The sequence below is a fragment of the Tachypleus tridentatus genome, chromosome 7 (assembly GCF_004210375.1).
Source record: "Tachypleus tridentatus isolate NWPU-2018 chromosome 7, ASM421037v1, whole genome shotgun sequence".
Lineage (NCBI taxonomy): Eukaryota > Metazoa > Arthropoda > Merostomata > Xiphosura > Limulidae > Tachypleus > Tachypleus tridentatus.
In genome coordinates, this window is record NC_134831.1 from 119,988,710 (window position 1) to 120,016,067 (window position 27,358).

The following is a 27,358-nucleotide window of genomic DNA, read 5'->3' on the forward strand; positions in this document are numbered from 1 at the left end:
CAGAAAATATATATAAATATACATGCACCTAGTAAATAATACTGTTTTACATTTTTAGGTTTCTGTTAGTATAACAGTGTGTTATTAAAGGAAGGTTCCCAAAGATGAGTACCACCACCACCACAAAAGTGACTTCAGACCATGCAGTTAGGTTGTCGCCACCCTGAAGCTCGAGGACCAAACTTGTAAACAAGTTTCTTAGGAAGACCTTCATTCTTAGGAACTGGTGATAAAATGCCGACATTGTAGTAGGTCCTAAGAACAGTACAGAGAAAGCACATGTTACTGGGACTAACTTCACACACTATACTCACCCTGTTTATTGAAGAAACAATAAGAATAATATTAGGGTTAATAATCAACAAAAGTTAATAACGCTTAGCCAGATTTTTGTTTTCTCAAGATTTAACGTTCAATCAAAGATTCACAGTTTTATGGTGGAAAAAAAAAATTTATTAAAACGAATAACCCATTAATAAAAGATTGAAACCTCATGTATTAGGTTGAGGAATAATTCGTGAGCGTTTTTAAATAATTTCATTCAAGCATTACATGCAAGACTATACAATACTTCAACATGAACACATTACACCCAAAACATTTATTATGATACTTTATTTCATGTAATACCTAGGTATATAGTATGCATTGTTGTAAACGAAATTGCAAGAAATTAAATGCGAAAAGCAGATGGTGTCGAAAATGCTCGATTTTGTCCACTTGACATTCCATTTAATGAGCTGAAAATGAAAGCAAAAATTAAAGACATATGAAAATCAAACACACCATCTATTAGAGCAAAAATTATCTACCAAATGACATGCAATATTTTGCGAGAGCGTTTCATTTATGAATATATTTTGTTAACTTGAAAAAACGCTCGTTATTCCTCAACCCAATAGTTCAAATGATGTAGCAAGTTCTCGTAATTGAAGCTATATTTATATGTCATCCTTCATACTGTGTTTTGTTTGTTCCTTTTAGAACAAACTCACTCTAGACTTTCTTCCGTGTCCGTCATCGCAGAATCTAACCCTGGATTTTCGCGTCGCAAGTCCGTAGACTTACCATGTCCCATCGAGTGCCATTTAGTTTAGAACAGAATTAAAACACTTGTTTTAATTATCCGATCTTGAAAATAACAACAGATATCAACTACCTTATTAAAACCTATTAATAACAACTTGCAACTGATGCTGGTTAGTTTAGTAAACCAATAAAACCCAGTTTATTACAATGCAGTTAAACATATTAAAAACACAACTCTTATGTTATTATCCAGCTTCAAAACATATAGCCAACAATAATTATTTAGCTTTTAAGGAACATGTTCTTCGTTAGATAGAAAATATATTTTGTTTTTCTTATACATACAGCTGGTATGCAGGCTCTCAGATAAATTGTTTTGCTAACAACATTACAAACATATTTACAAGTTTGTATTTTTAACTTTAACTCTCTTAATGATAATAATACATTTCGCTGTAGATATTTGCAATGCAAACTTCACACATTGGTTTTAATGAACACTGAATCATGACAAGCTGTAATACAGTTACGTCAGAAAGTGTTCGTACGCCTGCGTCGTGAATATGTTTTTCCTCATAACTTGAAAAGTATTATCACGATTAGGATAATGAAAGTATAGTATGTTATAAATATTATAATAACACACATCTACATAAATTTTTATGTAAATTTAACAACAAATAAACTATTTATAAACAAATAACCAAACACAGGAGGGGCAGAAAGTGTTCGTGCGTCTACTTTAATGATCAGTTTGTAGCCTTTCAGGTGAATTACTTGGCACAATCTCTTCTCATAGCCCTTCATGATCGTTTGACAGTACTCGACTGGTATTTTCTTCCATTCTTCTTTACAGAAGGCCTCTAATTCTTGCAAGTTTTTCGGATGACGCTGATGAACCCTGGTCTTCAACTCATGCCAAACATTTTCGATTGGGTTCAGATCGGGTGACTGCGATGGTCACTCCAGAACGCTTATATGGTTCCTCTGCAACCAGGATTGCACATATTTCGATGTGTGCTTAGGGTCATTGTCGTGCTGGAAGATCCAACGACGCCCAAGCCGCAAGTTCCGAGCATCATCTTGATATAAGTGTCTAATATATCAACGTAATCTTCTTTTTTCATGATTCCGTTGACGTGGTGAAGACTGCCTACACCAGAAGAGCTGAAGGAACCTCATAGCATGATCGAGCCACCTCCGTGTTTAACTGTAGGGACAGTGTTCTTTGGAAGATTTCGTTCCCCCTTCTTACGGAAAATATTGCGAACATCATTGTGGCTGAAAAGCTCGATTTTAGTCTCGTCTGACTAAAGAATACTCTTCCAATAGGTAAAGGGTTTATCTACATGCTTTCTTGCATACCTCAATCGTGCTTCTAAATGAACAGGCTTTAAATATGGAATTCTAAGAGGACGGCATGCTTTGAACCCAGAAGAGCGTAACATGTTCGTAACTGTAGAGGTGCTTACTTCAACCCCAGTTACCCTTACCAGTTTCTGTATGTCATTACGTATTAAACGAGGGTTCCTACTAACTTCTCTGAGAACCTTCCTCTTGGTTCTCTCTGGAAGTTGGGCGTCCGGAACGAGGGAGGTTAGCAGTTGATCCTGTAAACTTAACCTTGGCAATTATGATTTGAACAGTAGATTTCGGCACATTAAGTTATGTAGCAATACCGGAAAGAGACACACGAGCCTTGTATTTTACAATAATTAGATTTTTTTAAATCACTGGACAGTTGTTTCCTGTTCGCCATGATGACCAAGCATATAATGACGGAGACGGCGCTAAATTGCCGGAAGTACATTTTTTGCTGTCTAAATTCCAATAATTATGAACCCAGTGTCTAGTTCTGGAATGGTATAATGTAGTTTATTCGCCAAACTAAACAAAATTGTTACGGGAATATCAGTTTTTTTTCACACGTTCTGAACTGTACGAACACTTTCTGCTCCTCCTATTTTTGGTTATTTGTTTATAAACAGTTTATTTGTCATTTAATTTACATAAAAATTTATGTAGATGTGTGTTAGTATAATATTTATAATATACTGCACGTCTATTACCCTAATCGTGATACTTTTTAAGTTAAGAGCAAAAAACTAATCGGGATGCAGGTGTACGAACACTTTCTGTCGTAACTGCGTGTAACATTGTAGTCGTTAAACAGACAAGGAATTCGTTAAAAGATAAATATATAATTTGATAACAGAGAAATATATTTTTAATTAATTACTAACATATAAGTAAACTACAATTGTTACCGAACTGATAGTTTTAAAAATGTAGTTTTGTTTGTTTGTCGTTTTACGCAAAGCCACTCTTTCAAATACGTTAGTCACGTGAGTTCTAACCACCCGGAGAATCGGGCGAGTATGTTAGTATTGTAAAGTCTGTAACCATACCGGAGGACTTATTATTTAATTCGTGTACCTTTTATGTTACTATAGTATAAAAACACATATTACTGCCACATTTGAAGCTCTAACAACATTTTAATACCAGGTTCGTAGCCCACTTCACGTAACAAAACGTACCTCATTGCTCTACTTAGCTTCTCATACGTCATACTGGTATTTTGCTTCCGTTCTCCCCATAATTTGGCAACTTTATCCGATTGTACAAACTTGAATATTCCTTCTTCACGTCTCTCCCATCGAATGTATGTTGGGTTGTACAAGGGATTCAGCAACAAGTCCCGGATGAACTCCCAAAGTTTCCCGTGACCTTTCGCTGTGATGAAAATTATTGTTAAACGCATTTAAGTCTCTAAGTGACTCAAAACATTAATATTTCATTTATTTCAAAGAAGAGGGAATGAATTCCACAGAATATAGTAAATTAATATCAGTGAACTAATTTAAAACATTAATATTTTTAAACAGATTTTTTTCATATTTGCGCCAATTTTATTCTAAGTAACATTTTTGTTTTCTGGAAGCGTAATTATACGTGAACATGAAGAAAACTACAGATGTTCTCCAAACATAAAAGGTAAAACACCAATGTGTATTTTAAGATAATACAAGTGTCAAGATATTAAATGTATTAATACTGATAATGCTGTAAAAACTTATTTTATATATATTTTTTTAAATCACAATACATAAGACGTAACAGCGACAGCGCCCCTTACAGGAAGGCATGCCGGGGCACCTGAAATCTCAACTCTTTCACCTGAATTTGTCGGTTGTGTCCACACGAGTTGAGTTTCGTAGACAGACGTAATAAAGACAGAGTCCCCCTGAGGGAAAACACTCCAGGACCACGAGTCTTTTATCTGCTAGTTACATTTATACTGGTTCTGTAAACAGTCCGTTTCGGTTCTCCACACCTGAACCACAAAAGAAACAGCAACATTTCTTACCTTGTCTGTTCCTTGATTTGGAATCCTTCTTGGGTGGCCTTCCTCTCCTTCCAGTTCCATTCTTCTTCGTCACCATGGGAACTAAACGAGAATCATCTCTGTTATGCACTATCCGCGTAATTTGAGGCTCTATTAAAGCTTGCATTCTACTCACTAATTCTGAAATAAAGCTTACGTGAACAGAATCTCGTAATTTTGAAAACACAGATATATTTGTAGCACTTTCAACACCGAAGTTTAATAATCTATATTAACTAAAAATTACACATGTTATTCTCTTCCAGACTGTCACAAGTTGGATGTTTCACTTCAGTTTCCTCAAGTTATTTTGTTAGTTTCTACCAGTGAAATTACTTCTATTTCCATGAATATTTATGGACAAAAATAAGTCCATTTGGAGGGGGTGGACTGATCCATAACCCCAGAAAATAACCCATCCTTTGCGAGTCATTTTGGCCCAATAATTCTAAGAATACAAGCAAACATAAGAAGTATTAGTTATTTTACAAATATCTGTTGTACCTATACAACAACACAAACTGTTGGTCTTCTGAAGCAGTCAATTCTGGTCTGTAACTACACATATTTTAAACCTAACAAAACTACGTGATATAACACTACAAGATAGAACATAAACCGGAACATATAAAGCTAATAGAATAATAATAAATCTCAAACTGAGTTATGCTCACTTTCCAAGATTTTCAGTGTTGTTTCCGATTTGTTTGTTTGCTTGTTTGTTGTTTTTCCTGCATATTTCACCTTGCTTTAATGTGGTTCATAAACACTTACCCTGTTTCTGGACGGATGTAATGGAAGGTAGAAAATGAACCGAGTTTGCTTGTCTTTCATTCACCGTGCTGAAACAACTGATGGCGCTACTGGTGCTCTCACGATCAGAATCTGAGGCAATAGAAATACAAGTTCAACTGATGCAATGCATAAAAACGTCCACAAACTGAGCCGATTCTCGTACTCACTTTATTAGAATACAAACACAGCAATAGTGCCGGTATTATTATAGAAAACATATAATTACACTGTTTAACAAATTCAATTTTATATACTGTTCTTTCCACCACACACGTCACTTCTCTGCTAACACAAATCTTGTAACTTCCAGCAGTTCTTTATTAACGAGATATTTGTTAATGATGAAGTTATAGATTAAGTTTCGTTATTTTGATTCAAAGATTGTATCCGTTTCGTCTGTATGGAGCGCTAACACGTTCACACGTGTGTATATTACGTCATTGTATAATACTACGTAAAAGAGCTTCACTGCGATACATACCACACAGAAATGCTTGTTTAAAAAAAAATGTTTATAAACATTTTAGTTTATTTTGAACTGAAGAAAAAAATGTGACGGACTTGGTTTAGAGTGAAACGATTTATGTGAAAAGGTCAAATATTGTGCTTATTTCCAAAGGTTTTTTTGGTTGGTTGTTTTTTGCGAAAGGTCCCTTACAACGAAAGAACACGTACATCACACAAACGAACAGACACACGAATGTGTGTTAACCTGCTGAATTTACTATTTCTAAACAGAACGATTGCATTATGAACTACGCTGAATTAAGTGTGTGGTGCCTAAATTACTGATAACCCTTTATAAGACCAATGTCTAACCTGTGCATGAATACGAACTCGGACCAGGAATATCGTGACCCCTAACGTGTTGCCAAGAATCTGACCCTTGATCTGGCCAAGGAGCATGCTGATGTTGACCTTGGTGAAATGGTGCTAGTGACGTCAGATTTTCTTGTCGGTCTTGTATAAAAGAAAAAATACAGAAATTACCGCTTGAAAAATAAGTGATCTTTTTCCCAAAACGAAAATATTTTACAACAGACAGGTGTAATATCAGTACATATTCACGTCGCCACAATAACAATACATTTGATTCAAAATTTGGTTTGCTTTGAATTTCGCACAAAGCTAAACAAGGGCTATCAGCGCCAGCCGTCCCTAATTTAGCAGTGTAAGACTAAAGAGAAGTGGAAATGACTGTCACATTATAACGCCCCCACTGCTGAAAGGGCAAACATGTTTAGTGTGACGGGGATTCGAACCCGCGACTCTCGGATTACAAGTCGAGTGCCTTAACCACATGGTCATGCCGAGCCCGTTTGATTCAACGACTTCGTTCAGTATAATATACGTTCGATAACAATACCAACACATCAGTACACGTGTTGGACAAACCAGCAACAACAAACTGTTGATTTTATTTACTTAGGCACTCACCGTTTCGCTTTACAACGTCTTCAGGAGCGTTCCACTAAAACAAACCATAATTGGCAGTACAAGGTTTCAAATGGTTTAAATAATAAATACTATTTTACTACTTGTTCTTATATAAAACATTTGGAACTTTGTACTACCAGTTTTGGTTTGTGTTTTAGCGGAACGCTATTGGGAAAAAAACATGTTGGTGTTTGTTTCTACAGCGTGTTCGGAAAGTCACTGTGCAGTTTGAAAGCAGCGATAACAGCATTCATTCAGTCTATTTCAAGCCAGCAACTGATAGCGGTGTTTAGAAACAAAATAAGAAGGATCCAGGCCTGTACTGATGCCAACGTGGGTCACTTTCAACATTGTTTATAATTGTCATTCATAGTTACCTCCTGTATTCTATATTGAAACTTGTCTGTCGATAAATATACTCTTCAAAACAAGAAACGCAAAAGGGATATTTTTGTTATTTTAAAGAGAAATATATGTAATAACGTTACAAGCTCAGAGTATGCGATGTTACACGTGTTAAGGCACTGATTGTCAGACCAAAATGACAATAAAAGTTGTGCACTTTGAAAACGGAGGAAAGCATCGAATTTTTCGCCAAAATGCATTCGTGTCCAATAAATTTGTTTGAGAGATCTGCATGTTCTGCAAGTGCAACATGTGCAAAATCCCTATAAAAGTGACGGGTTCTCGGTTTCCATAGCTCAGTGTTAAGCCACCGACACGCAATACAGTTACGCCAAGACTGACTGAAGCACAACGCAACAACGCCATTGGTCGCTTGGAAGCAGGCAAATCTCAATCAGATGTTGCCAGAGCTGTGAATGGATCAACTCGTGACCGTTCACGATCTGGCAGACCTCGTGTGACCACGCCCGCACAAGATCGCAACATCCGGTTACGTCACCTTCAGGATAGGACCACCACTGCGACGTCTACTGCCTCAACCATACCAGGGCTGCGTAGAATTTCCGATCAGACCGTACGCAACCGTCTACGAGATGTAGGAATCCGACCTCGACGTCCAGTCAGAGGCGTCATCCTCACCCAACAACATCATCAAGCACGGCTGCAGTGGACTCGGGCACATCGGGTATAGCCTCATCGACGATGGAGGCATGTTTGGTTCAGCGATGAATCACGTTTTATGCTTCGTAGGCAGGATGGAAAAACCCGTGTTTACCGTCGCCGAGGTGAACGTTTTGCATCAAACTGTGTGCAGGATGTTGACAGATATGGTGGTGGCAGCGTTATGATGTGGACTGCCATCGCCTACAATGCCAGAACAGACCTTTTGCACATTCGAGGGAATCTTACGGCTCAACGATACGTCAACGAGATTCTTAAGCCCCATGTGCAACCCATCATGGTGAACGTCAACGACGTTTTTCAACATGACAACGCCCGTCCTCACACAGCCCGACTCACCACTGTCTTCTTGAGACACCACAACATCAACGTTCTTCCCTGGCCCTCCAGATCACCAGATTTAAACCCCATCGAACATCTTTGAGACGAGTTGGACCGACGTCTGCGACGGCGACAACCGCAGACTCTACCTCAGCTTGCAGCAGCTTTGCAGGCTGAGTGGACAGCCATTCCACAGGATGTGATTCGTCATCTCATCGCTTCCATGGGCATGATGTGCCAAGCAGTTATTGATGTTCACGGGGGGCATACTCGTTATTGACGTTGAGTGACGTTAAACTTCACCTAGTGAGCGTGGGCTTCGCCTTTGCAGACTTTGGATGTTCAGCAGTGAATGTGCTAAGTTTCACACATGCCATACAGAACTACCCGGAATAAACTTGTTAACAATTTGTCTCATATTTTGCTTTTTGAGTTTGTTTGTTTTTTTGAAGAGTATATATAAGTGCACAGTAACTTTCAGTACACCCTGCAGTATTAATGTATTTTGTGCACCAATATGTTACTTGCACATCCTGCTTATTTAACTGATCATACACCGTCTTTAAATTGAAAGCCAAAAATCTACAAAAATTTGAAACCTGCCCTACTTCACGTATTTTGTTTTAACTCGAGTAGAAATCCTAAAACAACATACAATTTACACACCAAAAATTAAGGTAACTGAGAACACTCAAGTTATAAATGCTAACATAAAAACACACATAACGAATCATCTTTTAAAGCAAGATGATGATTGCAAAGCCTTTCTTGGTTTACACTTACCATTATGAAGACAGAAGATAAAATACTGCAATGCCTCGTATATCCTTTGGCCATATTGGGGATCCAACCGTATAAAATCATAATTGTCCATTTTCTCCAGGTCTCTCCCACAAAGATTGGTAAAAGCAGGCACGTTTACGTCTATAGTTTCCACTTTGTTTTCCGAGATCCACCAATAAAGCCAATTGACAACGTCCGACGGATTCCAGTCGAACACATTTTTATGCTTGAAAGACATGTCTGATATAATGTCCCGCAGGTCTAAATCTAGTATGAAAGTAAAATTACTCTTTGGTAAGTACTCGTGTCTTAGAGAACTATAAAAACATATTAAACAAAGTTGGAAGACGGCTCTAATGGGTAATAAAAAAAACCTTACTAGAAGCTTAACACAGCGACAGAGGTACATCGTTAGGACAACGTTATCCAATGATGATTAAACCCCATAGAAAAGTCGTCTTCAAATGTCATTATCTCGAAGTACAGCCCTCTTCTTCAAATTCAACAAAATTATTCATCGATAGATTTCAATTGATAAACTATTCGTGTTCGAACTTCTAAACAGATTCCTTTAAACGCATAAGAATGTACAAGATACAAGCTTGTAAGGTTTGTTTGATTTGGAGAGAAGTCACTGGAGTTATCTGTTGTGTCAACCACGGAGAATTGAACCCCAAATGTGAGCGTTGTAGCTCCGTAAACTTACCGTTGTCCCATCTAAAGACATAAGTTGACAGTAAGTGAAGCCTACTTTCAGCGATGTAGAGAAAACCCACTTGTCAACCCGACGATGACCGAAGAAGGTCGAAACGTTGTTCGCTCCTCATCGTAAAATATTTTCTCAACCCAAACGAGCCGTTTTTACACATATATGTGAAGCCTACTTTGTCATTAATATTACACTTGTCAGACGTATTATAACTTTTAAACGTTGCATTCACCACAAAGTTGTCTCCCAATGGTACAGCGAAATTTTGCGGAATTACAACGCTAAAACCGGGTTTCGATAACAGTGTTGGGTAGAGCACATAAAGCTCTGTGTAGCTTTGTGCTTGAATTCAAATAATACCACCATAGTATGGTTCTAAAATTATAAACTCTTCTAAATCTTAAAAACCCTTTGCTACGAGATACGTTGTATGACATAATATAGTATCAGTTTAAAATATCTTGTTCGTCCATATCAGTTTTAAAAAGTGCGAACATAACTGATACGTTAAATGTTTTTTTTTTGCGAAAGTTGAATTTAAAACGAGCTCAGAGAAGCAAAGAGTATACACATAGTTTCGTTGTTTCTACTACAAAATTAACAGGTTTCGTTAAACTTATAGTGAATGTCATGGCTGTTATTTTATTCTGTTTTTGAATTTCGCGCAAAGTTACACGAGGTCTATCTACGTTAGTCATCCCTAACTTAGCAGTGTAAGACTAGAGGTAAGGCAACTAATCATCACCACCAACCGCCAACTCTTGGACTACTCTTTTACCAAAGAATAGTGGGATTGACTGTCATATTATAACGCCCCCACGGCTGAAAGGGCGAGAATGTTTGGCGCGATAGGGATTCGAACCCGCGATCCTAAGATTACGAGTCAAACGCCTTAACCCAACTGGTTATGCTATTATTTCAGAGACATTGTTCTCTTATTTCGTGAAATTATAAATACTGCATGTAAAGAAACCGACGTAATCAACTGTTGGTGTCTACAGCTGACTGGTACAGGAAAAGCTTATACCTACTTCCTGGTAGATGTTTACAGTTTTATTTTATATCCACCACGTTCTCTTCTATATATTCGCGATGTTAGTTACTCTAGGCTATTCTTTTTCCATTCATTTGTATCCTTCTTTAATTCTAATAATTGGTCTGGCGTGCGACTCGTAATCTGAGGGTCGCGGGTTCGCATCCCGGTCGCGCCAAACATGCTCGCCCTTTCAGCCGTGGGGGCGTTATAATGTGACGGTCAATCCCACTATTCGTTGGTAAAAGAGTAGCCCACGAGTTGGCGGTGGGTGGTGATGACTAGCTGCCTTCCCTCTAGTCTTACGCTGCTAAATTAGGGACGGCTAGCACAGCTAGCCCTCGAGTAGCTTTGTGCGAAATTCCAAATCAAACAAACAAACAAATATAATAATTGGAGACGTATTACTGAAACTTCGTAAAGGCTCCACATTTACGCTTCGCTATCTTATTCGACGAGTTTTAATCCGCAAGCTCGAGTGAGGCAGATTTATTTTTATTTTCAATTCTAGGCAGACAAAAGAAACAGTCGATCAAACGAGACATTCCCCAAGTTAAGAGTTGAATGGAATCTAACATCAATCTTTAATGACATCACGTAACTTCCCGTTATTTATTTTCTCGCAACCCGCACATGCGTGGAATGTATCTTAGTACTATCATCAAAAACTCGTGTTAAAAATATGACAACTTATGGGAATGTATATTAAAAAATATCATATTAAAAACACTATCCAGCACGCACGCTTTGAGGAACTTCACAATCTAAGAATGTAAAACTAATGATTTAGTTTTATGATTTAAAGAAATTCATATATTAAATTGGACTCGATCCTTACATCAAGATCAAATAATCCACGACTACTTAGAACTTTTATTTTAACTAAGCCACGAGTTCCCTAAGTTATTGTAACTCGGGTCAGATCGTAAATATTTTTTGGTAGTTGTGCATATGGTATCGGAATCAACTTGACCTTTAAATTCGAACAGTAGGTATTAACACATGACCTTTAAACTTGGGGTGCCCAACATTAGTTTAACAGTGGAGAAACTCTTAGTAACGTAAGTACAGCCTGTTGTCCTCGTGCACAGAATTATGACAATTGGATGTGGTCCAGTAATTTCTCACACCATTTTAAACCTCACGTCTACTGGTCAATTTATAATAACAGTACTAATACCTCAGTGTAGCTTAATACGTAAAAGTATTTTTGTCGCATTGTCCACCAACCTACCAACAGTAAGCCTGGGAGTATATAACGATAAAATTCAGGATTGGATCCCTGCATTGGGCGCAGTAACAATGGCTCCTTGAGCAGCTGTCCTTTTAAGGAAAAACGAACAAAAATGTTTATTGTAGGCATATTCACATGGACTTGTCTCTCTTTTTGTAAGAGGCAACGAATGTAAAACCAAGAGAACAAGAAAACAGCGCCGTGAATAATTAGCACGTGCCTATGTTCCGAGCTTTTCGATTAATTTTAACCAGTTAAGTTTTGAATGCCCAAGGTTCATTATTTCTGTGATAATCCTGTAGAAGTGTTACAGTTTATTCACAAAATGTGGATGGGGGCGGTAAAAATAACTTATGATTTGTTTTAGTATAATATTCCCGCCCCCCATGTGTTAATCGGCTGTTCTACTACAATATTCCCGACCCCATGTGTTAATCGGCTGTTCTACTACAATATTCCCGCCCCCATGTGTTAATCAGTTGTACTACTACAATATGCCCGTCTCCATGTGTTAATCAATTGTACTACTACAATATTCCCGCCCCCATGTGTTAATCAGTTGTACTACTACAATATTCCCGCCCCCATGCGTTAATCAGTTGTACTACTACAATATTCCCGCCCCCATGCGTTAATCAGTTGTACTACTACAATATTCCCGCCCCCATGCGTTAATCAGTTGTACTACTACAATATTCCCGCCCCCATGCGTTAATCAGTTGTACTACTACAATATTCCCGCCCCCATGTGTTAATCAGTTGTACTACTTTAACCACCGTTTTTCTTTTATCACTGGCGCCGTTTGTGTTTTTTTCCTAGATAACTTCAACCTATACAACTGTTCTATTGATACGACTTTTGCCCGGAACTGAAGATCTCCAAGGCTTTTATCAGTTGTACGTAGAAACACAAACACTGATAAACAACCTATTATCAGTTGTACGTACACACACTGATAAACAACCTTTTCTTCTAAAGTGTATTTTACAGGTGCCTTTCTCGAAACGATTCTGTTCTTTAAAGGTAAGTAGCTAAAAACGGACTTGAATGGAACTTGGCTTTAACTGAAAAATAGAGCATACACACCACCATTATACCTCTGACTGGATAACGAATGGATATTCGCTGTAAAACGTTTATTAAATGTAACAACCGCAGCTACCATATGGACCACCAATTCAATGCTACAATCGTAGCTACAGTCAGTTTCCGTTCCATACCTCTAAGGCTGGCACAGTCGTTTTCTCACATCTACGATTGTATGTTTGTAATTAAAACACAAAACTACACAATGGGTTATCTATGCTCTGCCCACCATGGGTATCGAAACCCGGTTTCTAGCGGCTCGAGTCCGCAGACATCACGTTGCGTTTTGGGAGAAGGGGGCTTTTCACCCCTAATTAGACGTTTTTTGTTGTTTTTTTACAAATATACTAAAAATGTATTTTTCAGAGCAACCTACAGAATAGGAAATACGGCTTGTGCTGGTTTCTGGAATAAATAAAATACAAACCAAGCGCACAAATGATTAAAAGTCCTTACGTAATGCAATTTTCTGAAGCCAGCGAAAATACAATATTGTATTACAAACAAAGTTGAACGATACTTGGTTTTAATTGAAAAATAATATATGTAACACATGCTAGCAAATAGTGATAGTGAAGGCTTACATTTATTTTATTATTACTGTGACTAAAGTAAGTCTCCACGTTAAAATGTAACACCAATATAATACTGTAAATTGTAATGTTTTGTTTTACGTTTCCTAATATATGACACTTAATTTTACCTGGCAAATCTTTTGAAATGTGATGAAAAATGGACTTTCTTAAATTTCTCTGCAGTATTAACTTTACTATTTTACGAATAGTTACAAAATATGGAAAGAGGGCCACAGAAACTTTAAATACATAAACACCTATTTTTATAATCTTAACTTCAGAAGTTTTAGAAATATATTCAAATATACATAGTTTTTGTGGATGGGGGGGTGGCAAAATCTCCACACACACATTAAGGTCTGGAAACATGCGAATTGTAACACTCCAGGAAGCGATCATTCCAAAGAGGTTATAAAAACTGAAAAAGTGACGTCAGCAGATGATGGGATTGAGCATCACTTACCATCTAATGGTGTCAACTGACTGTCCGCTAATGGAGTGTTTAAAGTGTGGTTGAAACTTGGTTCTAAGGCTTCACTCAGACCAGGACTAGATTGAAACATATCGTGGACTGGATATATCCTCTCTGTTATTGTCTCATCGAGTTCAAAACTTTGGTCGCTCATAAAGTACTGCAAATACACAAAAAGTTTAGCACATAAATGGTGTATCTTGTCGTTTATATGCAGTATTACATATTATAACAAAACACCTTCCGGAGAAAGTCCTGTTAAAAAACGCGTTATAAATCTGTTGTGTTTCACCCCCCACCGCCAACATCTCGATTTTCTTGGTTCAGAAATTTATGTAACTGTAAATTTGTAAAGTGTCTCCCCCCTAAGTAAATTTTATGACGACTTAAATCACAATAAATTACATTTTATGAGCACTTATTTTAAAAATAGTTGTATCAAATTTAGGTCGTGAATTTTAACTATATCGCAGCTTGTAAAACAACCACGTCATCCAAGTCACACTCCTTATACGATCTGTTCTCCGAGCAATGTTTTACCATGATTCCTTCTTACGTATTTTGATAATTTTCATTTTAATATCTTTACCAGTGGGTTTGGTGCAGATAGCCTACTTGCTTTGTGCCAATTAATAAACACCAACAAATCTAACAATGCAAATAATAATTACAGTAACTGTACGTAGCACATACATGACACAAGTTATTTATAAATCACATGTTTCGGTAAAAAAAAAAAAATTCTAGTAAAAACAAAATGTGAAAAAATTCACACACTAATTTTCCTTACAAATATAATTTTTTTTTTGTCTATTAAATAATACAAATGAACAGCTAAACTTAGAAAGCTATATTACAATAACCTCGTATGTCTATTGTATATACGAAAGGTAACACTTTTATATTACTATTTTGTACTGCTTAAATATTCAAACACGTTTTAGTCTTAATTTAAGATGTTTTGTTAAACACTTAAGGAAAAACATAAAACACGACTATTTTATATAAGAGTTGGAGCCCAAAACCCACCTGTGGTGAATACATCAAGTTTTCTATGTCTTGCTGGTTGATCATTTTAGATGGAAAATTCTGAAGTCTTTCGTCACTGTAAGTATTAAATATATGAGAAATAAATACAAAATAATAAGGTGGATGCAGGTATACATGAAAAAGGTGATTATAAGTGTGAATATATACGAAAAATCATGTTCCAAACAACTTGATAATTGTTAAACACACGTAGATAAAAACATTTTGTAGCAAGTAAAATAAACACAACAACACTCTGAGCGTTGAAACAACGAGGTCTCGATTTAGGTCGACCGATAATAAAAATATTCAAAGATAAAGTTAAATAAGCAGTGTCCGACCACCTTTGGAAAATTAGGGTGTTCCAGAACGCACCTTCATGTTGCTATTATCTTACACCTGTTTGAGGTAAACCCTTAACAAACATTATTGTGGGTGAACTAGCTAAGTAGTGAAAAGAAAAACTAAGAGGAAAGGACTTAAATCCGGACCTTTGGCTAAAGTAGCCAATATTTCACCCCAAAATACATGCAAACTAACCCTCTTTCCGGTGCTTCGTAAAGTTTTTGTCTTAAGTAAGAAAGTTTGTTACTTTACGTTGTTGTAGATTGATTTACTCATTTAGACTATCTCTCTCTCTCTCTCTCATACAATTCTTTTTTTAATTTCGCGCAAAGCGATACGAGGTCTATCTGCACCAGCTGTCCCTAATTTAGCAGTGAAAGACTGGAAGAAAGGAAGATGGTTATCATCATCCAGCGCCAATTCTTTTACGAACGAATAGTGAGATGGACAGTAACTTTATAACGCTTCCATAGCTGAAAGGGTGAGCATGTTTGGTGTGACGGGGATTCGAACCTGCAACCCACAGATTGCGAGTAGAACACCCTAACCATTTGACTATGCCGGGTGTTTTTTCTTGTTGATTTGCATTATTATTTCATATTATGAAATAACGAAATGAAACTTTCTAAGAAACATATCGGATTTCTCACTTACAATAAGCTTTATTAGAAGTTTCGTTTCATTAAGTCATGATATGTATAAAATTCGAGTTATTTACATTTAACAGTTTTCGAAAATATTAAAGACAGTTTAACTTGTGAACAACTACATTATTATTGTAGTTAGTTGTTGTTATTATTATTTGTAAAATGAAGTTAATTCTGCTTAGACTAAGTTTCGTTCTTCTGTGAAATACATATTACGTAACGTCTTTTCAATAATAAAAACTATTTATTATCAGTTTGATCTTAAACGTTCAATTCTACACACGTACCTATGAGTTGTGAAAGTACCATTACCAATTTAGGAACATGTACATTTATGTTTACAGTCTTAGAGTCGAATGGTGAAAAAAACAAACAAACTCGTAACATTAAGATATGTTTGATGTGAGTAATCAGTAACATTGCCGTACAACCAGCAATGTTTCGGATCAAACAACGTGCATTCTGAAGTGTACTACATGAGACGACACCACAAACAGATTATGTAACTGTCGGTGCTCATTACTGCTCTATTAAGCTGAATGTACCTTTTCAGTCTTAAAAAGCTATTTCTTTAATGTTATGGTAACATACTGCGACCCCACGTTTAAAGACAGAAACACTGGTATAATTGTTATCTACTTCCATTATTTCATTACGTAACTCTAGCCCTTATTAGTGTTAATTTAACGTAAGTAACTCAAATGAGGAATCGTTTTAACATTGTTAGAAGTGTGTAAAATTTAAAAAAGTCTTAAAATAATTTATCTTGACACAAACCAACATGTTGTCATGACTGGTAGAATTAGTAAGCCGGTACAAAACAACTGTAATCACAACCCAAAGGACAGCTTGGTATTAATGCTCTTACAGGAGAAAATAGAATTCCCAGGAGATTACGAAAACCAAACACTGGCATAATGCCAAAAAATGAAAAATTAATACAAGGTTTAACGAGAAACTCCTTCCGGTTTATGACGAAGTCACATTTAATACACAAGTCACAAGTTCGAAACTCAATCTTTTCTTTTTGAAGGCTAAACCATTATTTAGGCACACTTTATCCATAACATTATCATAAACCACAAGTCGCGTCGTTACAGAGGTACTTTAGGCTTAGTAGATATGACGAGGTTTAGGTTCTGGGCTGTCAATAAAAGGTTTCAGGTTACACACTCCAGAAACCGGTATGAAACCACTGAGACCAAAACCATCATCCACAATTCATGTTCCTTTAAAATCAACCTCCGTAAAAAAAAAAAAAAAAACTACGGGTGGGAAGAAGAGGTATAAATGTTTAGCAATAAATCAAGTTTGTCTTTTTAGCTAAACCGCAAACAACATGATTATAGTCCAAGCGCAAGAATCTAAAAGACATGCATGATTGTAACTACTAAATAATTAATTTACAGGTTCTATTAAAGGCAAAACGTACAAAAGTATTTATATTTGCCATAAGACATTATGTCAGGCCTATTAGCGTTAAAAATATAATAGCCTTAATGTAACGTCTTGTGACAAACAGAATTATATGTCTCGCTTCTGAAAACTCGTTTATACCATGATAGTTGTTGTCGTAACAAATGGCCTACATAGAGAGTGTTCCAACCACTACAGCGTCAGTTGTATTGAACGAAAAGTGTTGTCGACTGTATATGATTTATACAGTGTCCGAAACCCTGGGCATCCGCAGAACAAGGGGGGAAGTTCCCCTGGATATTAAAAGTTTTGCATTTCCTTAATTATAGCTTTCGTATTTTGTTATTGTATCCCCTCTACCTTCTCTGTAATATATCCTGTGGACACCCAGGGGTGAATTATTATTATTACAAAACTTCTTTAAAATCTTTAAAGGGTTAGCTTAAAAAGAGGATACAAAAAATAAAATAGGCCTAAGATAATGTCTTATGAGAAACAATTATATCATGTTTCACCAACTTCTGAAAGGCATTCACATTATGACAGTTGTTAATGTAGAAAATTATGACATACTGTGGTATCACTTACTCACAACATCAGAGACCAAGGGAATCTTACATCACATTCGTATGTCACAGACAACGGTCAGTTGGTCGGTTTGGTGCTTTATGGCGCCAAGCAACTAGGCTATCTGCGCCCCCAGACAACAGAATAAAATAACACTATTTCAAACGTTCAAGACGTAGATAAAATCCTTACAAATAATAAACCTTACTCACGGTCTGTTGTTATTACTAAACTGTTTTGATATAAAATTTCTCAAATATAGGCTGACGAATTAGGCTTAAATTTTCTTTAGTAGTTATAATCTTACAGGATATTAAAATCACTACTTATTGTTTGTTTTTTTTTAATTTCGCGCAAAACTACTCGAGGGCTATCTGCACTACTACTCGTTGTATCCTTGCAATTCACGGAGAGAGGTTTACGAAAGTTTTTTTGTTGTTTATTTTTCGAAATCTGCCATTTAAAAAAAAGCAATAGGTAATATGCGATTTAAAAACATTTCACTCAATATTAATGTGTATCTTGAAAGTATGTATAAATAATGTATGAAGGGGAAATTCATCAAATGACTGGCGGGATTTTAAAACGAAATGCAAATGTAGGATTAATGTTTTACCAATTGCGAATATACACTGTCTTAAACATGCCAGTAATGCCTAAAAGTACATAAACTGTATGTATACACTTGGAATGAGAGAAGAAACTGGCCCGGTGGTTAAGGCACTCGAATCGTAATCTAAGGGTCGCGGGTTCGAGTCCCAGTCACGCCAAACATACTCGCCCTTTCAGCCGTTATAATGTTACGGTCAATCCCACTATTCGTTGGTAAAAGAGTAGCCCAAGTGGTGGGTGGTGATGACTACCGTCTTCTCTCTAGTCTTACACTGTGAAACTAGGGACGGCTAGCACAGATATCCCTCGAGCAGCTTTGCACGAAATTCGAAACAAACCAAACCCTAATGGCTATCTCTACTGACTGATCTTTATTTAGCCATCAGCAATAAATTCTTGAAACATCAGGAATTTCTCTTAGTAGATTAAACCTTATCTGACAGGTTCAAATGGGATACCCAAGAAGGAGTTAGAAAACATACGAAATTACCCAACAGTTATAATAGGATGATTCGATGTAGAGTTTTCCATGGGTTCAAGAGCACAATACCGAAAGTATGCAACGCTTGTATATATCGCTAGAATATAGAAACACATTTAACATTAACCCGTTCTCTTTTCATCAACCAAAATATCTTTCTTTGGTTTCTAAGACTGGAGGGAAGGTAGCTAGTCATCACCACCCACCGCCAACTCTTGGGCTACTCTTTTACCAACGAATAGTGGGAATAACAGTCACATTATTACGTTAATCACCTGACCATGCCGGGCCATAAATATTTTTGTGAAATCAGACTAATATTTTCGCAGTGTCACCACACCTATCATGAGGTTTTCAGTGAAACTTAAGTGTTTCCTTCACATGTTCAGAATTTCTCCAAAATAACACACGGAATATTAGTTTGAATAATAGAAATGCAACACTGGATTGTTCTAGGAGATTATTTTAAACACATTTCCATTGTGAAGCTGATAAGTGGTCATTACAAAAATAGTGAAAGAAAAAACTTTTTTTTCACGATCAAGATAAATTCAGAAAAATAAATCACTCGAGAGTAAAGAGTTCATTTATCTAGTTGGGCTGCTTCATTACTTTGTAGTAGGTGGAGTCGGAAGAAACAAATATATTCGTCCAAATTTATAAATCACCAACATACGACATAATGATGTTTTGATTATGATGAAAAGAACAACAGACAGAAGTTATCTTATTGTTTGTTTGTATTAAAACATAACTATGATACACTCATTCCAGATATGAAACCCTGTTTCTGGTGTTCCAAGTCTTCTGTTATGACACTGACTAGTAGCAGTCATTCCCAGAATCACCAAAGTTCGTGACATTTAAAAAGCATGTAGTACCATCTGAAAAAGGAAACTTTAAGTACATCAGGCATGGTTTCTGATTTTTACAACACTTAGAAACTAAAATATAGCTGTGAAAGTAACTCATCGAACGGAGAAAAACAAAGTAAAATATCTGCCACTACAGTTATATCATCTGATTACATTAATGCAGTGTGTGTGTGTGTGTGTGTGTGTGTGTTTATAATTAAGCGCAAAGCTACACAAAGTGCTTTCTGTGCTATGCCCACCACGGGTATTGAAACCCGGTTTCCCGCGGTTTTATTCCGCAGACATATCGCTGTGTGCAAGAGACACAGTGTTAAAACCATTATTTCACTATTACAGTTTTGGCGGTGGTGGTTTGAGTTGTTGTTGTTGCTGAGGCACATTTTATAGAAAAAACAGATTTTAAAATGAGCAACAAATAATTTATTCAGAATGAATATTTACAAAAAAAAATATAAGCGTAACAATTATAGACTCTTTAACACCTGAGATACGACACCAATTTTTTTAGTTACCACCAATCGTTGTGTCCAGTAGATGTATTTGTGGTTTGATAATCCAAGTAAACAGATTTACGCTTTCAATTACTCATGATATAGTGATGGGGAGAAAGGTTCATGAAAAGATTATTTCGGTGACATTGTAGACCTTTTAACGACAGTCTCCTTAGCTCTTTCAAACAGTCACCTAGTGAGTCAGCAGTACGTTTACAGGTTTACCATGGTAGAATACGAGGTTCAATACCCAATTCGTTGTGTATGTATGTACTTAAAACAACTTACTATTCAAACATGCTCATCGGCGGCTTTATGAAAAGTTCAATGCCTATATTTCGCGGTTTGATCCTTGCAGCGAACATTGTACAAATAAGATAGTAGGAATTAGCATTTAATATAAAAAAACACCCCTCGTAAGGAGCCACCCGCCACAACAAAAAATATATTAACATTAGTCATAATGACGTAAGGTTAGTTTACGTCCTGTGTAGGAAAAACAAAAACATGACAAACGTAAAATTTATAAAATGAAATACCTAGACAGTAAAGTTGGAGTTCCGTATGAAAAGGATAACTCGATAAACCAAAAGACAAATCTATTGTAACTCTGGAAGGGCGGGGGTACGTGTCTTGATCTATTGTAGCTCTGGAGGAAGAGGGTACGTGTCTTGATCTATTGTAGCTCTGGAGGAGGGGAGTACGTGTCTTGATCTATTGTAGCTCTGGAGGAGGGGTACGTGTCTTGATCTATTGTAGCTCTGGAGGAGGGGTACGTGTCTTGATCTATTGTGGCTCTGGAGGAGGGGGTACGTGTCTTGATCTATTGTAGCTCTGGAGGAGGGGGTACGTGTCTTGATCTATTGTAGCTCTGGAGGAGGGGGTACGTGTCTTGACTATTGTAGCTCTGGAGGAGGGGGTACGTGTCTTGATCTATTCTAGTCCTGGAGGATACATGTCTTGTCTATTCCACATCTGGAGGATACATGTCTTGATCTATTCCACATCTGGAGGATACATGTCTTGATCTATTCCAGTTCTGGAGGATACATGTCTTGATCTATTCCACATCTGGAGGATACATGTCTTGATCTATTCCACATCTGGAGGATACATGTCTTGATCTCTTGTAGCTCTGGAGGAGGGGGTAATGTCTGTTTGTATGGCAAGAAAGAAATATTAAGCAAATTGTTGGAGTCGTTCCTGTTGCAACCAAACACCTTGACAAAAGCATTTAGTCACAGCACAAACCTTTACCACCATTCCAGAATATCTACACAATTTACACCAGCCATGTTGCCGTCACATTAAATACAAACCTGAAAACAAACTCGAAACTAAAAAGATAACACCTGTTTGTTTATTCAGCATGAAGTTACACCACGGGCTATCTTGTCTGTGTCCCACCACAGATATCAAAACCTAAGTTTTAACATCACAAGTTTTCAGATTTATTGCTGAGCGACTAAAGGAAAATTATTCATGTACACTAGCCATTTAGATCCATACACAAAAGTGAAAATACACGCTTTAAAATTTCATAAATTATAGCGCTAAACACAAACCTAATAGCAAAATAATACTTTACTTATTAATACAGCAGCTAGGTGTACAGAAAGACGGACGGGAAAAATTTTATTCGAAAAATTATTTTAGTTTACGAGTGCAATAGCATAAAGGTGAAATTGTATATAATAAATATTGAGCTTTCATATTATATCCTCTTTGAAACTGTACAACGAGAAAAACGATTTCATGAAAGATATTTGTAAACACTACGGTAAGGTTGCAATGATTAGTAACCGGTACGATTTATGAAATGTGGTTATAAACATCGTAGTTAATTCGTGATGACGAGGGTTACTTTGGTTCGGTTTGTTTTGAATTTGGCGCAAAGCTGCACGAGAGCTATCTCCAACAGCCGTCCATAATTTAGCAGTGTAAGACTAAAGGGAAGGCGGCTAGTCATCATCGTCCACCGCCAACTCACGGACTACTCTTTTACCAACGAATAGTGGGATTGATCGTCACATTATTATGCCCCCACGGCTAAAAGGGGCGAGCATGTTTGATGTAACGGGGACTCGGGCCCACGACCCTCTTATTACGAGTCGAGTGCCTTAACCACCTGCCCATGCCAAGCCAATTACGAGGAACCTACTTGAAGTAAAAATGTATTTAGGACGGCTGTTATGGGTATTAACACTTACTAATAAAGCAGAGAACGTTTCGACCTTCTTTGTAAGTGTTAACACTCACACCAGCCGCCCTGAAATACAATGGAATCAATTATTTTTTGTGTTAGTTCTTTTTAACTACTTCATAAACTGGTTAGTTTTTTTTTTCCCGTAAAATCTGGAGTGTTTCGGAATTTATCAATTTTTAAGTATATCTATACATTATTCTTTCCTTTTAGACATTTTATTTAAATTAAAAATTAATATAAATGATCAAAATATACGACCTCCATAAGCAGATGGCGCTTTAAAGTCTCCAATATTAAAAAAAAAAAACTATTGCAATAAACTGGGTGAATATTTTAGAATGGTAAAAAACAGAATGTTAGCCCTAAATCTAATAGTGTTAGGGGCGAATTTGGGCTCAAAATAATATCCTTGATTTTTAAGGATAAGCTTAGAATGTAGAAGCCATTTTTAAAATTGATTGCTTTCTAATAACTTACATATACGGAAAACAATCTAAATAAAGTAGGCTTAAAACAAGTGGTTTTACAAAGGTCACACACCCTATAAGTGTTTACATATCGTCTGTAATATTGCGAAATCGGGAATCTCAAAGATGTTTTGTTTGTCGTTAAGAGCGAAGTTACACAATGGGCAATCTGGGCTGCGTTCGTCACGGGCATTGAAACCCATCTTTAAGCGGTGTAAGCCACAAAACTTACCCTTGAACCACTGGAGTATCATCGGACGAGTATTACGTCGTATAAATAGAGGACTTACGCCCACATTTTTTTCACTAAGTTTGACAATTACAGCAGAACGTACGTCACACGTAGTGATCCAATAATGTAAAATAACTCTTCGTATATAGTTTAAAGTATAAAAACGTTAATTTAGAAACTAACACTAGCGAAACCAGTTTCACGTACAAAATATGAACAAAAACGTATCAATGTGCAAACACGAAAAACTTAAGCCCCTCACTATTAAGACCACCCCTGCTTATAATTACACAGAGTATTAACATAATCCTATTAAATATATGTACTTATATAATTTTAAATACACGTCGATGTATTTTCAGAGCATAATATACATGATGCTGGAGGGTAAAATACATTACTCCTCCCCTTCGGCAAATCTGATCAAGAAACAACAGTATTTACTTCCTTGGCCGTATGACAAACTTAAGCGGATGTATATTGTTGACTGGCGACACATGCGTACAAATACATACACACGTAATGGCTGACGCAGCAAACTCCGTATGTTTGCACCCACGCTACATTTTAACGTACTTACCATATCGATTTAACGCAGGCGTTATTTCAGGTTTAATTGCTTTGTGTGTGTGTGTGTGTGTGTGTATTTTGTCTATACTTTTATATGTTCGGCCGCTGCTTAAACATATCAGGTTCAAATGAAGGGCCCAGGCAGAGGTTTTAGCTAACGTGAAACAAGAGAGGGTGAGGGGACAGCGGTTAGTGTTAGATAATAGCTTCCAGGTTACACAAGTGTTACCTGTGTGATATAGTAGCCGGCTTTAATTTTAGATTGGTGTATTACGCGGAAGGTAACTTATCAACAGCATCCGCTGCCAACTCTTGGGCTACTGCCACTCTTATAACTCACAAAAAAGGGCAAAGCGCAATTCTTCACCAACGGGACGCGAGCAACGGACCATAGGATTCATAGTCCAGTATGTTAACCATTAGGCCACAACTACACAAATATGGAAGTTTTAAGTTGATAACAGAATAGTTACGATCAAGGTTAGGCGGCCTTGTTTCCCGATAACGAGTAGGTATAAACCTTACTCTGGGATCTCGTACAAAATATCGTGGTTTATCGTGAATCAAAATTTGCAATGAATTGGTAAAATGAAACATAACTAATCTATGTTTAAGGTTTGGTTTGTTTCGAATTTTGCATAAATCTACACGAGGGCTACTTGCGCTAGTCGTAAATACTTTACAGTGACAAACTAGAGGGAAGGCAGCTAGTCATCACTACCCATCGCCAACTCTTGGGCTACTCTTTTACCAACGAACAGTGGGATTGACTACACATTATAAAGTCTCCACGGCCAAAAGGGTAAGCATGTTTAGAGGGACGTAGATTCGAACTCGCGACCCACAGATTACGAAGCCAAGTGTATGTGGAAGGCAGACGCAAATAAAATGGTCAAAGGTACACTGAGGAGTGCTTGAGTACCAGAGGTCATTAGGAGATCAGATAGACTTTCCAAAGACATCTGTATAAACAAATTGTTTCTAGGTCTGTGGAATTTTTTTTTTTTTTTTAATAGGTTTCTAACAATACCCCAGTCACATACGAAAAGCGAAATCTATCGTCAAAGTCCTCAATTAATTCCACTAACTACATATGGGATTACCCATATATCTTAACATTGAAAAATTGTTTTTACTCTTTTATTTGTTGTTTACTCACATAGCATAATACACTTACGAACGGCATATACAATAAATCAAACAAAAACTTAAAACACACTTAACATTTTATAAAATATTATTAAAAGACAAAACTAATCAGGCAATAAGTGGCTGACTTGGTATTGTTAACTTAGTTTTATTGTAGTTCATAACTTTTCCACTAGGCGTCTTTGTTATTTGTTTGCATTTTCCCATAATATTCGTATCGTTACAAGTTTTGCTTTAATAATAAACGGATCAAACTTACATCTACAAATAGTGTGTTGTTAATAACGTAGTTTATAATTTCTGTGAATAACAATAGTTATATATATATATAGGTATTGGGTTATATTTAACCGTAACAAACGAAAACAATGCAAGCTATTCTACTAATTAAACCTTTATCGACATAAAAACATTGTTTGTACTTCCACTCTTCGTTGTATATTTAAAAACTTAAACTAAATGTGCGAAAAGAAAAACAAACCTCTTGTACAGTTTGAGGATCATATGTAGGAACGGGAGATGATGCATGAAGGGGTGTCCACACGCGCACGACACGCGGTGTATGTCTCGTGCATTAAGAATTTGCTGAATCGCTATTACAATGTCGTCTTCTATTAGTTTTGTCTTATTATTCAACGACTGACGAGATCCCACTGACAGTACAGATTTATATGCCATGTTGGATTAACACTTATCTTTAACAGTTTGATTCGCGTGACTTGTCGCGTACCACTTCGGGAAAATTCCTTATCCAAGTCAATGTCAGTAACTTTAATATTCCCTGTGGCGACACCATTCGAGAAAGCGGATTTCTCGATTTTTTGTTAATCGTTTTTTGTTTTGTTTTTTTTTTCACTGCAAACAAGGTTTAAAATAACTGAGTCCTCGTGGTCGTATCTTCGTTTATTTATTTAAAATTTTTAGGTGCGTGGCATTGGGAGAACAGGGGGCGCTGAAAGCGAAAGTGCGTTCACTTTTTTGTTTTTCGGTGAGCGTAAAACTTGGCACAGAAAAATTATTACACAAGTTTTGAAATAAGTAAATTTTAGTCACAGACTTACGTAAGTACACTGCAACGTAAATATATCTTTTAAATAACTTGTGTCAGTAGAAATAAAAAATGTACTACGGTGAATGTTTACCTGAAAAATAAATGTAAAAATTAAATTGTATTTTAAATGTAAATATGGTCCCTCTTTGTTTCTTCATTTTGCTTACCGTTTACATAATAAATACATGTACACTAATTTTAACATAAGTTTGAAAACTAATATTCATTCACTATATATTTCATTCCTACGCTTCAGGTTGTTTCTTTTCTTATTTTACTTTTAAATGGCAAATATGTGTTGTTTTTCCAAAGGATGTTTCGTTATTAGAGTTCCAGGTTGTCAACCATGAAGTAAGATATTAAATTATTCCTCCTTACTTTCCCTCTCTTTTTAATAAAGACGCGGCTGTCTCGTTAGAGGGCAGCACATACCAATCGATATATTTGAAAACCATTAAGTGTTTCTTATAATTAACACAATAAATACACTTGGATTAAACGGGGGAAAAAAATTAAATCATATTCATAACTTTGAAGACTAGAAACTTTAAAAGCAGTACAATTTCCAACCTATTTTAGCTTAACAAATACAAATAAATAACTAAAAATGTGAAATAAATGTATACTTTGCAGGCAGCGACATAATAATAGATGGTTTCGAAATGCTATTTATAGTTCTGAAGCGAAAAGCAACACAGTGGGCTATCCGTCTTCTGCCCACCACGAGTACTGGAACCCATTATTAGCATCGCAAGCCAGCAGACTTTCAGTTGACCCACTGGAGATTGGGGAGTGCAAATGTTAAATACGTGAATATTAGAATATTTTCAAAAATATACAGAGCTATCCATAATTAAGTATACAGTTTCATAAGTTGAATCTATTGAATTATTCTTAGGTGATAAGAACTGACTAATGACTGAAGGAAGAGGGTGCCGAAATAATACCAGAAATAAGCAAAACGCTGGCACTGCCAGGATGGAGTGGACTGAAACGTCCTGGACTTCACCTCCTAACAATCTGTCAATTTATCGCATCTACGATAAATCCAATGCCACTGGCTCATTTGTGAATATTCATAAATCTGGTCGACCCACAACTGTGTACACATAGGAAGAGTAGTAGTTACTAAGTAGAAACATTCGTTCAAAGTTCTAATTGGCTTAAAAAGAGGACCTTGAAAAAACGACATGCAACGACGGATGGTATCTGTGGGTTTGAAAACCCATCGCCTTACGGTGAAACATGGTATTTGTGGGTTTGAAAACCCA

The 27,358-nt window shown here is 36.6% G+C and overlaps 1 protein-coding gene and 1 pseudogene across 2 annotated transcripts in view; both read right to left on the reverse strand.

The window, feature by feature from the left end:
• On the reverse strand, positions 1–25,815 carry LOC143256489 (ETS-related transcription factor Elf-3-like). The gene is made up of 9 exons (XM_076513778.1): positions 25,518–25,815; positions 14,979–15,054; positions 13,941–14,109; positions 8,840–9,106; positions 6,032–6,172; positions 5,192–5,302; positions 4,400–4,480; positions 3,570–3,765; positions 1–255 (listed from the first exon to the last, which is right to left on the reverse strand). The coding sequence occupies exons 1-9, from the start codon at positions 25,712–25,714 to the stop codon at positions 135–137; spliced, it is 1,359 nt and encodes a 452-aa protein (XP_076369893.1). The 5' UTR covers positions 25,715–25,815; the 3' UTR covers positions 1–134.
• The window catches only part of LOC143256491 (paired box protein Pax-6-like), a 327,851-nt pseudogene that overhangs the window by 193,253 nt on the left and 107,240 nt on the right, over positions 1–27,358 (reverse strand). The gene's annotated exons all lie outside the window — the stretch shown is intronic.

Bases quoted from the DNA above. Each gene is read 5' to 3' on its own strand.
- LOC143256489 (XM_076513778.1), bottom strand. From the start codon at position 25,714: ATGGCATATAAATCTGTACTGTCAGTGGGATCTCGTCAGTCGTTGAAT. The intron at 15,055-25,517 runs GTTTGTTTTTCT...TAATACTTACAG, and splicing joins ATCCTCAAACTGTACAAGAG to TGACGAAAGACTTCAGAATT. The intron at 5,303-6,031 runs GTTAGACATTGG...CTATTGCCTCAG, and splicing joins GAGTTCGTATTCATGCACAG to ATTCTGATCGTGAGAGCACC.